At 44.9% G+C, this 15,426-nt stretch overlaps 1 protein-coding gene across 1 annotated transcript in view; it reads left to right on the top strand.

The window, feature by feature from the left end:
- The window catches only part of LOC123482742 (5-hydroxytryptamine receptor 4-like), a 57,274-nt gene extending 42,365 nt beyond the window's left edge, over nt 1-14,909 (top strand). The window contains exons 5-6 of the mRNA XM_045211449.1: nt 6,938-7,091; nt 14,337-14,909. Of these exons, the coding sequence (XP_045067384.1) occupies nt 6,938-7,091; nt 14,337-14,909 (727 nt within the window). The remainder of the gene's footprint in view (nt 1-6,937; nt 7,092-14,336) is intronic.
- Nucleotides 14,910-15,426: the final 517 nt, after the last annotated feature.

Below are 15,426 nucleotides of genomic sequence, written 5' to 3'. Positions count from 1 at the left end.
GGTCTGTGAGAGCCAGAAATCTTGCTTGTTTGTAGGTGACCAAATACTTATTTTCCACCATAATTTGCAAAATAAATTCATAAAAAATCCTACAATGTGATTTTCTGGATTTTTTTTTCTCAATTTGTCTGTCATAGTTGACGTGTACCTATGATGAAAATTACAGGCCTCTCTCATCTTTTTAAGTGGGAGAACTTGCACAATTGGTGGCTGACTAAATACTTTTTTTCCCCACTGTACCTTGTACTTTTTATCAATACGTCGTTTTTCTGGTACCATATATTACTGTGACAGTAAGGCCTTGACATTGGCCAAGAAAGATAGAGAAAAGCTTCAGGATATACAGCCATTCATTTGTCTGTGAGTGAATACAAATGAAAAGGACTAAAAACAGCTACAGTGCACACTACACTCTTAGAAAAAAGGCTTCCAAAAGGGTTCTTCGGCTGTCCCCGTAGGAGAACCCTTTTTGGTTCCAGGTAAAACCTTTTTTTTTCTAGATAGCACCTTTTTTTCTAAGAGTGTAGAAAGACTGCTGTGCGTTCTTAATGGAGCAGTCTTCCAGTAAATACTGTATCTCTGTATCAGAACAATAGAAAGGCTAGATGAGCAGTACTGTTTTGCTAAGAGTGGTGTATTTAACAGGGGAAAGAAAGTGCAGTGAACCTGAATGGACAATCTGTTTCTCATAGAAGAGGGTTGAAATAAAGTGTTCGTAGTTAGCGCTTTGGTCTCTGCTCTTGCAGCACATATGTCTGCTTTTCATTTGCCTTCAGGTTAATTTCTCCATAATGTACATTTGTGCGGTGCCAGCAGAGCTTGGAATTGAGTTTTACACAAGTTCCTATAATGCCCCCCACTGGGCACAGACGTCAGTTCAACGTCTAATTTTGATTTACATTTGGTTGAGTTGTCAACTAACGTCAATTCAATGTAAACTCAACAAAACATTTAACATGTCATTGGATTTAGGTTAAAAGTTGGGTGAAAAAAAGATTAAATGCACTTACATTTCAAATGAATGATGGATTGTTAAAACTCTTAAATCTGAATTACTAACAGCAGCATTCTGGATCACATGGAATTGAAGTTTAAGTGCCTGGTTTGTTGATCCCACCTGTTTTCCATTGAGGCTCTGTTGTACGTCCTTTAAGTGGCTATTGGTGGCCAAAGTTAGCTTAATAAGCCAGGTGAACAGATGTAGAAGGTTGGCCTGGTGTCAACACACCACACGGCTGCTGTGCCTCTGGCCCTCTGACAGACAGGCTGGGTTTTGGCTAGCTGAGATGAAAAGCAACACAGTGCACACACACAGCAATGCTCCATCTAACCTAGACTCACAAACATGTTATTAATACAGTCATGCTGCTTCAGAGCCGTATTACTCACTACTCAAGAGATACAGGGCAGGCACACAAGACATCCTGGTCTTCTGAAATTGATGGAAGATGCCTCTTTGAACTCTGGAAACACTAGGTAAACTGGCCTGGAACTATTTTCTTTCTGATGTGTCAGCTTTGTGCAGCAGTCTCCTTATTTATTTATGTTGTTAACAGTTGGTGGGCTCCAGTTCAGTTGACCTGCAATGAAATATGAAATGACCTCACTAACAAATCAAATCAAATCAAATTGTATTTGTCACATACACGTGTTTAGCAGATGTTATAGCGGGTGTAGCGAAATGCTTGTGCTTCTAGCTCCGACAGTGCAGTAATATCTAACAAGTAATATCTAACCATGTCACAACATATACCTAATACACACAAAACTAGTAAGGAATGGAATTTAAGAAAATATACATATATGGACAAGCAATGACAGAGCGGCATGGACTAAGATACAGTAGAATATTATAGAATAGAATGCAGTATATACACAGTGGCGGCTCCTGAAAAAATTCTCAGGGGGGGCAATTTTTCTGATGATTTAGGTGACCTACACACATTTTAAAAAAGATATGTCCAGCAACAACATGAAGACAGGGGCAGCATACAAGTCAATACTGATATACACATTACTTGCTTCAAAAAGGCCTCATGGTTGAATTGGAAATATGTGCACCTGAGCATAATTCACAACAAGCAAGCAGGAGCTTTTGATAGAGGCTACTGAAAACATTGATGCAAGTTATTGGTAATAAGACATTTTTATAGACTTCCATATTCTGCCCTCTTGTATAGATTTGTGAAAATGAACAGTGATAGACATTTTGCCTGAAAACAGAATTTGAAAATAATTTATAGAAAAGGTAAACACAGCTATCTGTATGGCTTTGTAAAAATGAACAACCATATTCTGGCCAATTGTATAGATTTGTAAATATGAACAACCATATTCTGGCCAATTGTATAGATTTGTAAAAATGAACATGAACAGATTTTTTTTTTTTTTAAACTTTTTTTAAAATGAAAAATAACTATTTTAAACAACATCAACTGTGAACTGATTTGGGCGTGTGTGTGTTAAAGAGACAGACAGGGAGGGACAAAGAGAGAGAGAGGCTACATTACTTGTACTGAAACTGTTCTAGCTTGCTGCATGATCAAATTCAGCTGATGCGCATAGCAATGCACGTAATGGGCATTCTTGAAATGCTCACGCACCTTTTGCTGCACACCAGCCTTCTCTCCCCTCATCACACTGGCTCCATCGTAAGCTTGCGCAATGAGTTTGACTTTCTCGTAGTCGGCAAAAAGACCGTTCAGTCTCTCCAAAAGCACACTGGCGATTGAGACTGAGGTTGATTCCGAGATGGGAAGGAACTCAAAAAAGCGCTCCTGCACTTTGTGGTTGCTATCTATGTACCTCAGCACAAGCACCAGCTGTGTCTGTGTAGAAACGTCCGTGGTCTCGTCAGCTTGGATAGCTACGAAGTTCGCCGACTTCACCTCCTCCACAATATGTTCCCTCATGACCGCTAGCATACACTCCAGTAGCTCGTTTTGAATGGTCTTGAAAACTTTAGCATTTTTAAGATGGTCATCAAACACCTCATCTAATTGTGCCACAAAGTTGACAAGTCCAAGAAAAATACCAGGGTTGGTGGAGCCCTCAGTTTCATCTTTGCCTCGCAAAGCTAGCCATCTTGACAGTTGTACGTGAATTGATTGACGCTGCTACCCGCTCTTTTCTTAGTTATGTTCATGGTTACTTATGTTACGTATGACGAAAGCGCGTAAGTGCAAGCCCTCCCGGAACCCATAGAGATTGTATTGAAAGCTCTGATATTTGAAAAAATATATATTTTACATGATAGTCTATGAGAGACTCCTGGGCGATTTTCAACCTGACTGAAATCGCCCCAAAAGGGGCGGGGCCATTTGAAGCACGACTTTAGCCTGATTGGACATTTAGTGGCAGATCAGACGTCTAGATTAGAACACTGATAACTACTGTTGCCGTGATATAATTGATTAGAAAAAAAATCCCTTACTTTTCCCGTTTGGCAGTGCGTCGCCCATATCGCCCTAATGAACACACCGCCCCTGTATATACATATGAGATGAGTAGTGCAAGATATGTAAACATTATTAAAGTGACTGTAAACATTATTAAAATGACTAGTGTTCCATTTCTTAAAGTGGCAAGTGATTTCAATAGGCAGCAGCAGCCTCTAATGTGCTAGTGATGGCTATTTAACAGTCTGATGGCCTTGAGATAGAAGCTGTTTTTCATTCTCTCGGTCCCAGCTTTGATGCACCTGTACTGACCTTGCCTTCTGGATGATTGCGGGGTGAACAGGCAGTGGCTCGGGTGGTTGATGTCCTTGATTATCTTTTTGGCCTTCCTGTGACATCGGGTGCTGTATGTGTCTTCGAGGGTGGGTAGTTTGCCCCCGATAATGCGTTGTTTTGCCCCCGATAATCAATTGTGCATCTGTAAAAGTTTGTGAGGGTTTTAGGTGCCAAGCTGAATTTCTTCAGCCTCCTGAGGTTGAAGAGGCTCTGTTGTGCCTTCTTCACCACACTGTCTGCGTGGGTGGACCATTTCAGTTTGTTGGTGATGTGTATGCCAAGGAACTTGAAGCTTTCCACCTTCTCCACTGCGGTCCCGTCGATGTGGATAGGGGGGTGCACCCTCTGCTGTTTCCTGAAGTCCACGATCATCTCCTTTGTTTTGTTGACGTTGAGTGAGAGATTATTTCCTAGCACCACACTCCCAGAGCCCTCACCTCCTCCCTGTAGGCGGTCTCGTCATTGTTGGTAATCAAGCCTACTACTGTTGTGCCGTCTGCAAACTTGATGATTGAGGTGGAGGCGTGCTTGGCCACGCAGTTATGGGTGAACAGGGAGTACAGGAGGGGGCTGAGCACGCACCCTTGTGGGGCCCCAGTGTTGAGGATCAGCGAAAAGGAGATGTTGTTTCCTACCATCACCACATGGGGGCGGCCTGTTAGGAAGTCCAGGACCCAGTTGCACAGGGCGGGGTTCAGACCCAGGGCCTCGAGCTTGATGATGAGCTTGGAGGGTACAATGGTTTTGAATGCTGAGCTATAGTCAATGAACAGCATTCTTACATAGGTATTCCTCTTGTCCAGATGTGATAGGGCAGTGTGCAGTGTGATGGCGATTGCATCGTCTGTGGATCTGTTGGGGCGGTAAGCAAATTGAAGTGGGTCTAGGGTGACAGGTAAGGTAGGCCCCGTGTAGCTCAGTTGGTAGAGCATGGCGCTTGCAACGCCAGGGTTGTGGGTTTGATTCCCACGGGGGGCCAGGGGGGCCAGTATGAAAATGTATGCACTCACTAACTGTAAATTGCTCTGGATATGAGCGTCTGCTAAATGACTAAAAATGTTTTTTTATTTTTTATGTAGAGGTGATATGATCCTTGACTAGTCTCTCAAAGCACTTCATGATGACAGAGGTGAGTGCTACAGGGCGATAATCATTTAGTTCAGTTACCTTTGCTTTCTTGGGTACAGGAACAATGGTGGCCATCTTGAAGCATGTTGGAATAGCAGACTGTGAAAGGGAGAGATTGAATATGTCCATAAACACACCAGCCAGCTGGTCTGCGTATACTCTGAGGACGTGGTTAGGGATGCCGTCTGGGCCGGCAGCCTTGCGGGGATTAACATGCTTAAATGTCTTATTCACGTCGGCCATGGAGAAGGAGAGGCCACAGTCCTTGGTAGTGGGCCTCGTCAATGGCACTGTGTTATCCTCAAAGCGGGCAAAGAAGGTCTTTAGCTTGTCTGGAAGCGAGACGTTGGTGTTGGCGACGTGGCTGGTTTTCCTGTTAAAATCCCCGGCTACAATAAATGCAGCCTCAGGATATGTGGTTTCCAGTTAACATCTCTCTGAGTCATGAAGGTTGACAGAGAGAGTAAACATAGTAGTGCCTTGAAGACATGGTGGGCTGTGGTACTGTGGTACACTGATACAGGCTGCAATGTACTGTGGTACACTTATACAGGCTGCAATGGGCTGTGGCACAGTGATAAAGGCTGCAATGGGCTGTGGTACACTGATACAGACTGCAATGGGCTGTGGCACAGTGATACAGAATGCAATGGGCTGTGGTACACTGATACAGACTGCAATGGGCTGTGGCACAGTGATACAGAATGCAATGGGCTGCAGTGGGCAGCGCCAGTGTTGCCAGGAGAAATCACGGTGTGAGGAACCCATGCCAGGAATGTAACACCGAGCCTAGGGGCGAGCGACTACAGCGGGGAGGTCCGTTCTGGAAGAGAGGGCTGTAGTCTTCTCCCTTTGACAATGACCATAGGAGTTGGCAAGACAGAACAGATCTGAGACCAGGTTATGCAGAGAGGGAAAGGTTTACACTTTATAACCACTGTGTATCAAAGCTGACATGACAAGCTGGAGACCCATACCCACCACCGGACGGCCACCGCTGTGATCCTGTTGACGATTCATGTGATGTTTCAGCTAATCATTTACATTTACATTTAACTTATGATAGCCAGTGGGACAACCCCTTTTTTTATTTTCTTTTTTTTATACTTTATTTTGGAGGGGGGGTGGGGGATGAAGGATTACTTTCTACTATTCCAGGTATTCCTTAAAGAGGTAGGGTTTCAAGTGTCTCTGGAAGGTGGTCAGTGACTCCTCTGTCCTGGCGTCGTGGGGGAGCTTGTTCCACCATTGGGGTGCCAGAGCAGCGAATAGCTTTGACTGGGCTGAGCGGGAACTGTGCTTCCATAGAGGTAGGGGAGCTAGCAAGCCAGAGGTGGATGAACATAGTGCCCTCATTTGGGTGTAGGGTCTGATCAGAATCCATTGTGGATAGCCTGTGTCATTTTACACAGTGAAATTGTGCCGACGTACGCAAAGAATGATCGATATCAGTGTTTAGTGGAATAGGAATTAATAGAACTGTCAAACGTCAACAAACAGTTAAATACCACTCAGAAAGCAATTATGTCAGACAATGAGAGCTTCGACCTGGTTACTGTGTGTTCATGTTGCCATAGTAACCAGAAGTCCCTTAAAGAGGAAGAGCAAGTCAAATGAGGCCTCTGGGACATTACCCTCTCAAGCTCCACAGAGGGTTCAGCCAGGTCAAGTAGCAATTTGTGGCTGATGCCATTTCAGGGATTTTTTGGCTCGTTGCAAATAATTTAATGATCATGAAACGTACACTCTAATATCACATTCCCAGAAGAGAGGTAGAGATGTTTGATGTTGAAAATCTCAGAGATTAAGCAAATCTCTCAGCTATGCTCTGAACATCATAAACACAGCTTTAAACAGATCTCAGACAGCAGCATCAAACTCTTTGAGATCACAAATATAACTTTTATCTGAGTTTCTCACAAGGATCATGTGGTTTTCACAAGGTGTCAATTTCACATGCAAGATACACTTGTTGACCAGGATTTTGTCCGCTGAAAGAAAAGCTTTCATTGAATCTAATCATATCTATTTCCTCTATCAAATCTTCCTTGTAAGTGTTTCCTCTCCTTCTCCAGGTACTATGCCATCTGCTGCCAGCCGTTGGTCTACAGGAAAAAGATGACATCACTGAGAGTGGCTCTAATGTTAGGAGGATGCTGGGTAATCCCCACCTTTATATCCTTCCTACCCATTATGCAAGGATGGAATAGTATTGGAATAGACCATTTGGTGAGTTAAAACTATTTTCTGTTTTATGTGTAATATTTCATAAACCATGCAGTAAAACAGGGTCAAATTAAACTTGTTGTTTTGACTATGCTACCTATATCATAACTAATTCCATAGGATGTTGTCACGATCGTTGACTGAAGACACGGACCAAGGCGCAGCGTGATAAGCGTACATACTTTTATTTAACTTACTTAACGACAAAAACAACAAACAAACGATACGTGAAGTCCTGAGGTTATAACACAACAAACCTTTACGGATCAAGATCCCACAAAGACTAGTGCAAAACAGGCTGCCTAAGTATGGTCCCCAATCAGAGACAACGAGCTACAGCTGCCTCTGATTGGGAACCACCCTGGCCAACATAGATCAAAACGATCTAGAACAAAAACATAGAAAAACTAAACATAGCAAATCCACACCCTGGCTCAACATTTAAGAGTCCCCAGAGCCAGGGCGTGACAGTACCCCCCCCCAAAGGCGCGGACTGTGACCGCGCCACACAAACACAAGAGGGTAGGGGCCGGGTGGGCATTCCGCCTCGGAGGCGGATCCGGCTCCGGGCGTGACCACCACTCTCTCTCCACCCCCCCGTTGCGCCCCTGATCTGGTCCCGCTGGCCGGAGCTGGACTGGACACCGGTGGAGCGGATTGCTCTGGCCCCAGAGTGGAGCAGCTGACCGGTGCCGGACCAGGCACCGGTGGAACAGGCACGGGCCGTGCCGGACTGGACACACGCACCACTGGCTTGGTGCGGGGAGCAGGAACGGGCCGGACCGGGCTGACGACGCGCACCACTGGCTTGGTGCGGGGAGCAGGAACAGGCCGGATCGGGCAGACGACGCACACCACTGGCTTGGTGCGGGGAGCAGGAACAGGCCGGACCGGGCTGGCGACGCGCACCACTGGCTTGGTGCGAGGGACAGGGACAGGCCGGACCGGGCTGGCGACGCGCACCACTGTCTTGGTGCGAGGGACAGGAACAGGCTGGACCGGGCTAGCGACGCGCACCACTGGCTTGGTGCGGGGAGCAGGAACAGGCCGGGCCGGACTGGGAACACGCACCATTGGCTTGGTGTGGGGAGCCGGAACGGGCCGGGCCGGACTGTGGAGGCAGACTGGAGGTCTCGAGCGGAGAGCTGACACAACCCGTCCTGGCTGAATGCCTATTTCCACACAATATGTGTGAGGCATCAGCACAGGACGTACAGGGCTGTGCACTCGTACTGGCGCTACAGCATGTGGCACTGGCGCAGGATATACGGGACCGAGGAGGGGTACTGGAGGCCACGAGCGTTGAGCCGGCACACCCCGTCCTGGCTGCATGCCCACCTTAGCACGACACGTGCGTGGTGCTAGCACAGGACGTACAGGACTGTGCCGGAACACTCGCGGCACAGTACGTGGCTCCGCCAACCACCCTTTTAGCCCCCCCAAAATTTTTTATTGGGGCTGTCTCTCGGGCTTCCTCCCAGGCCGGTACCCTCTGCGTTGCCGCTGCTCCTCTCTGTAGCGCGCCTCCACAGTCTCCTCTCCTGCCTGGGCATTCACCTTTGCCCATGGCCCTTTCCCCACGAATATCTCCTCCCAAGACCACCATTTGCCCACCTGCGACATCGCCATCTTCTCCTCCTGGGCACGCTGCTTGGTCCTCTTATGGTGGGATCTTCTGTCACGATCGTTGACTGAAGACACGGACCAAGGCGCAGCGTGATAAGCGTACATACTTTTATTTAACTTACTTAACGACAAAAACAACAAACAAACGATACGTGAAGTCCTGAGGTTATAACACAACAAACCTTTACGGATCAAGATCCCACAAAGACTAGTGCAAAACAGGCTGCCTAAGTATGGTCCCCAATCAGAGACAACGAGCTACAGCTGCCTCTGATTGGGAACCACCCTGGCCAACATAGATCAAAACGATCTAGAACAAAAACATAGAAAAACTAAATATAGCAAATCCACACCCTGGCTCAACATTTAAGAGTCCCCAGAGCCAGGGCGTGACAGATGTCAATGACACCTTCACACAACCAAAAGGGTTTTAGTGTAGATCTGTTCCATGTGCTATAGGACATATGCTACCTGTTTCATGGGATCACCTCCCCCCAGACTGAGATTGAAACTGTGTCTAGGGTATTATACTGAGTACATAATAAGCATCGGGCCAATCCTGAAGCAGTAAAACCCACCTCCTGCTGCTACTCATATGAAAACAATGGCTGGAAGTGAAAACTCAATGAAATACATTGGCTGACTGATACTGTGTGATGATGATGCTCAAATGAAACAACAAGGAGTCTGCATTGAAATGTCAGACCCAATTATACTATGTACCAATCCAAAACAAATGGACTGGGGGAGAGGGTGATGTAATGAAAAGTATTGGTAGAGATGGGGTAACCCTGTCTATGTACAGTGAGGGAAAAAAGTATTTGATCCCCTGCTGATTTTGTACGTTTGCCCACTGACAAAGAAATGATCAGTCTATAATTTTAATGGTAGGTTTATTTGAACAGTGAGAGACAGAATAACAACAAAAAAATCCAGAAAAACGCATGTCAAAAATGTTATAAATTAATTTGCATTTTAATGAGGGAAATAAATAGTTAACCCCCTCTCAATCAGAAAGATTTCTGGCTCCCAGGTGTCTTTTATATAGGTAACGAACTGAGATTAGGAGCACACTTTTAAAAGGAGTGTTCCCAATCTCAGCTTGTTACCTGTATAAAAGACACCTGTCCACAGAAGCAATCAATCAATCAGATTACAAACTCTCCACCATGGCCAAGGCCAAAGAGCTCTCCAAGGATGTCAGGGACAAGATTATAGATCTACACAAGGCTGGAATGGGCTACAAGACCATCACCAAGCAGCTTGGTGAGAAGGTGACAACAGTTGGTGCGATTATTCACAATTGGAAGAAACACAAAATAACTGTCATTCTCCCTCGGCCTGGGGCTCCATGCAAGATCTCACCTCGTGGAGTTGCAATGATCATGAGAACGGTGAGGAATCAGCCCAGAACTACACGGGAGGATCTTGTCAATTATCTCAAGGCAGCTGGGACCATAGTCACCAAGAAAACAATTGGTAACACGCTACACCGTGAAGGACTGAAATCCTGCAGCGCCCGCAAGGTCCCCCTGCTGAAGAAAGCACATATACAGGGCCGTCTGAAGTTTGCCAATGAACATCTGAATGATTAAGAGGACAACTGGGTGAAAGTGTTGTGGTCAGATGAGACCAAAATTGAGCTCTTTGGCATCAACTCAACTCGCCGTGTTTGGAGGAGGAGGAATGTTGCCTGTGACCCCAAGAACACCATCCCCACCGTCAAACATGGAGTTGGAAACATTATGCTTTGGGGGTGTTTTTCTGCTAAGGGGACAGGACAACTTCACCGCATCAAAGGGGACGATGGACAGGGCCATGTACCGTCAAATCTTGGGTGAGAACCTCCTTCCCTCAGCCAGGGCATTGAAAATGGGTCGTGGATGGGTATTCCAGCATGACAATGACCCAAAACACACGGCCAAGGCAACAAAGGAGTGGCTCAAGAAGAAGCACATTAAGGTCCTGGAGTGGCCTAGCCAGTCTCCAGACCTTAATCCCATAGACAATCTGTGGAGGGAGCTGAAGGTTTGAGTTGCCAAACGTCAGCCTCGAAACCTTAATGACTTGGAGAATATCTGCAAAGATGAGTGGGACAAAATCCCTCCTGAGATGTGTGCAAACCTGGTGGCCAACTACAAGAAACGTCTGACCTCTGTGATTGCCAACAAGGGTTTTGCCACCAAGTAATAAGTCATGTTTTGCAGAGGGGTCAAAAACGTATTTCCCTCATTAAAATGCAAATCAATTTATAACATTTTTGACATGCGTTTTTCTTGATTTTTTTGTTGTTATTCTGTCTCTCACTGTTCAAATAAACCTATCATTAAAATTATAGACTGATCATGTCTTTGTCAGTGGGCAAATGTACAAAAACAGCAGGGGATCAAATACTTGTTTTCCTCACTGTACATGTATTTACATCATTAAGCCTTTATGTACACTACCAGTCAAAAGTTTTAGAACACCTACTCATTCAAATGTTTTTCTTTATTTTTACTATTTTCTACATTGTAGAATAATAGTGAAGACATCAAAACTATGAAATAACACATTTGAAATTATGTAGTAACCAAAAAAGAGTTCAAATAGCAACCCTTTGCCTTGATGACAGCTTTGCACACTCTTGGCATTCTCTCAACCAGCTTCACCTGGAATGCTTTTCCAACAGTCTTGAAGGAGTTCCCACATATGCTGAGCACTTGTTGGCTGCTTTTCCTTCACTCTGCGGTCCGACTCATCCCAAACCATCTCAATTGGGTTGAGTTCGGGGGATTGTGGAGGCCAGGTCATCTGATGCAGCACTCCATCACTCTCCTTCTTGGTCAAATAGTCCTCCTTCTTAATAGCCTGGAGGTGTGTTGGGTCGTTGTCCTGTTGATAAACAAATGATAGACCCACTAAGCCCAAACCAGATGGGATGGCGTATCGCTGCAGAATGCTGTGGTAGGCATGCTGGTTAAGTTAGCCTTGAATTCTAAATAAATCACAGACAGTGTCACCAGCAAAGCACCCCCACATCATAACACCTCCTCCTCCATGCTTTACGGTGGGAAATACACATGCGGAGATCATTAGACTCCAGACCAAAGGACACATTTCCACTGGTGTAATGTCCATTGCTCGTGTTTCTTGGCCCAAGCAAGTCTCTTCTTCTTATTGGTGTCCTTTAGTAGTGGTTTCTTTGCAGTAATACGACCATGAAGGCCTGAGTCACACAGTCTCCTCTGAACAGTTGATGTGTTTGATACATTAACTCTGTGAAGCATTTATTTGGGCTGCAATTTCTGAGGCTGGTAACTCTAATGAACTTATCCTCTGCAGCAGAGGTAACTCTGGGTCTTGATGGTTTTGCGATTGCACTTGAAGAAACTTTCAAAGTTCTTGAAATGTTCCATGTTGGCTGACCTTCATGTCTTAAAGTAATGATGGACTGTCGTTTCTCTTTGCTTATTTGAGCTGTTCTTGCCTTAACATGGTCTTGGTCTTTTACCTAATAGGGTTATCTTCTGTATACCCCCCCTACCTTGTCACAACACAACTGATTAGCTCAAACGCATTAAGAAGGAAAGAAATTCCACAAATTAACTTTTAAGAAGGCACACCTGTTAATTGATATGCATTCCAGGTGACTACCTCATGAAGCTGGTTGAGAGAATACCAAGAGTGTGCAAAGCTGTCATGGAGGCAAATGGTGGCAATTTTTTGGTTACTACATGATTCCATATGTGTTATTTCATAGTTTTGATGTATTCACTATTATTCTACAATGTAGAAAATTGTAAAAATAAAGAAAAACCCTTGAATGAGCAGGTGTTCTAAAACCTTTGACCTGTAGTGAATTTTGATCTACGGTGTCCACAGATTCTAAGCAAAATTGTTGATTAGATTTTGCATGATTTTGTGTTGTACTTTTATGCTGCTGCTACTCTGTTTATTATCTATGCATAGTCACTTTACACCTACCTACGTGTACATATTACCTCAATTACCTCGACTAACCCGTACCCTCATACATTGACTCGGTAACAGTACCCCCTGTATATTGCCTCGTTATTGTTATTTTATTGTGTATTTTCAAAAAAAATTTGCTTTAGTTTATTTAGTAAATATTTTCTTAACTCTTATTTTTCTTAAAACTGCATTGTTGGTTAAGGGCTTGTAAGTAAGTATTTCACTGTAAGGTCTACCTGTTGTATTTGGTGCATGTGACAAATAAAATTTGATTTGATTTGATGTGCTTAGAGTTTTGAAACAACTGCCCCCTTGATGATCTGTTTGGAGTTGTGCACTAAGAGTTGTGAAAATGTTCCACATAGTTGTGAAAATGTTCCACATAGTTGTGAAAATTTACCACATAGTTGTGAAAATTTACCACATAGCTGCGAAAATGCAATAGTGTAGCCTAAATCAAGTGTATTTTTTTGCTCTTGACTCACGTAGTAGTCTTATATAATCTATTCACCATCAAGCTGAGGGCATGTCCTGTTTTATCTGTCTTAACCTAACTTAGCCTGATTCAATATAATCAATCAATAATTCGTTCATGTCATTACACAGCATACGAGTCATTCATAATTTAAAGGTAGACTCAGCGAAATGACATTGCCACGAGCAGCACTGCAAATATTGAGATGAGCGAGATGCAAGACTTCGCTCTCACACAGTCACACACAGTATCTGTGCATGTGCACGAGTGGTAGCCAGGGCACCAAAACAGCGGAGAGGTTGAGTCTCACGCTTCAACTCTCTTAGTTGTTGCAGAAATTGACCCACTATGCTTTCTGCATGTACGTTATATCGCTGAGTGTACCTTTAAATACAAACAAGCATTTTATTTTGAAATGAAATAACAAAGGGTGCCTTGAATAATTAAACAATGAATAAAGATCTAGACTTTCTGCCAAACACCCATTTGGATAATCGTTCAAAATCCCAGTGATTTGAATACATGTTTGATTAGTAAAACATTTGGATCAGTTATGGGTCTACTTTCGATAGTTTACAAGGTCCAGCAAGGCACATTAGCAGGGCAGTCATACGCAATGTGTACTGTATATATGCAGTGCGTATACCCATCGATCGTAGACTAGTGTAATTTATTTACTCCAGAGTAGGGACAGGTGTAAGCGGAGGTGGCCTGAGGTTCTGGAAGCGTGCTGGTGGAGGACAGTGATTAATGATCCGTTTCAAAGCCCTCATCTTTCCCACTCTGGACCTAGTCACTACTCTCTGGAAATAGCATTGATTGGAGTTTGGTTTGTGCACCATTCATTATTGCCCTCCTAGATAAGTTTAAGGGTTTAGAAAATCTACTTAATGAACAGGAGCCTACAGGACTCAACTGTAAATGGTAGACAACCCTGACAAGCTCAGTGCTCTTACCATGGATGTTATTAATTGACACATCTTTCATCGAACTGTATTGACCTGATCCATATCAACTTGCCATGTCATAGGATTATTCTCAGAATGATTACTGTACTGTGTCCGTGAAACTAATGTTTCATGAACTGATACATTAACTATGTGTGTGTTTTTCTTCTGTGATGTGTCTCTGTGTGTGTGTTTCTGTGGGTGTGTGTGTGGTGGTGGTGTTACCACATCTCAACCCCTTGGTAGATAGAGGAACGGAAGTTCAGCGGTGACGCGGCCAACTCGACGGCGTGTGTCTTCATGGTCAACAAGCCGTACGCTCTGACGTGTTCCGTGGTGGCCTTCTACATCCCACTGGGGTTGATGGTGTTGGCCTACCAGCGCATCTATGTGACTGCACGGGCGCACGCACGCCAAATCAGTATGCTGCAGCGGGCGGGGGCTGCCTCGGCAGACAGCGCCGACCACCAGCGCAACCACCGCATGCGTACAGAGACCAAGGCGGCCAAAACTCTGTGCATCATCATGGGCTGTTTCTGCCTGTGCTGGGCCCCCTTCTTTATCACCAACGTGGTGGACCCCTTTATAAACTACACAGTGCCGGGCCAGCTATGGGCAGCATGCCTGTGGCTGGGCTACATTAACTCCATGCTTAACCCCATTCTCTATGCCTTCCTGAACAAGTCCTTCCGCCGTGCCTTCCTCATCATCCTCTGCTGTGGGAGAAAGCGTTACAGTGCCAGGCGGCCATCCTTACTGGGGCCGGGGCCCCCCTGCTCGGCCACACAGATCAACGGCTCCACACATGTGCTCAAGTAAGTGTCTACTCCCTCCTCACCTACCTGAGAGCCCTTCTTTAACTCTCTACAGCCCAAAGATACTATTCAGATGATGTTGGCAGCAGCTTGAGATTTTATTGTTAATATATTGAATGGGGTCTTAGGCAGGGTAGAGATGGATCAAGTCCATGTGGATGAACTGTAGCCTACAGTACATGACCACCATGCAGCTGCCATAACATTCCCACCATGTTCCTGGACCTGAGTGACTGATGAGACATATTACTTTACACAGTTGACCATCTGCAAAAGACTGTTTGCTTTCCTGTGAGACTTGGTGAGCTATAGACATGCAGTAGTACGTCAAGCCCCCGGCTTATTACATTTCAGCCACCCACCCAACTGTCCAATTGTAGAATTCTCAGACTATAATGGAATAAAAACTGTCTTGCCCTGTCCACTCTATGCATAATTAATTTATCTCCTTGGCTGTTCTAGAGGTTGGACCTGATGTATGTTACATGGCTATAATAGGGTCACTAGAGGTTGGACCTGAT

Source organism: Coregonus clupeaformis, chromosome 37 (genome assembly GCF_020615455.1).
Source record: "Coregonus clupeaformis isolate EN_2021a chromosome 37, ASM2061545v1, whole genome shotgun sequence".
In the NCBI taxonomy this organism is placed as follows: domain Eukaryota; kingdom Metazoa; phylum Chordata; class Actinopteri; order Salmoniformes; family Salmonidae; genus Coregonus; species Coregonus clupeaformis.
Note: the sequence above shows the minus strand (reverse complement) of the source record. Positions and strands in the feature narration are given on the sequence as shown.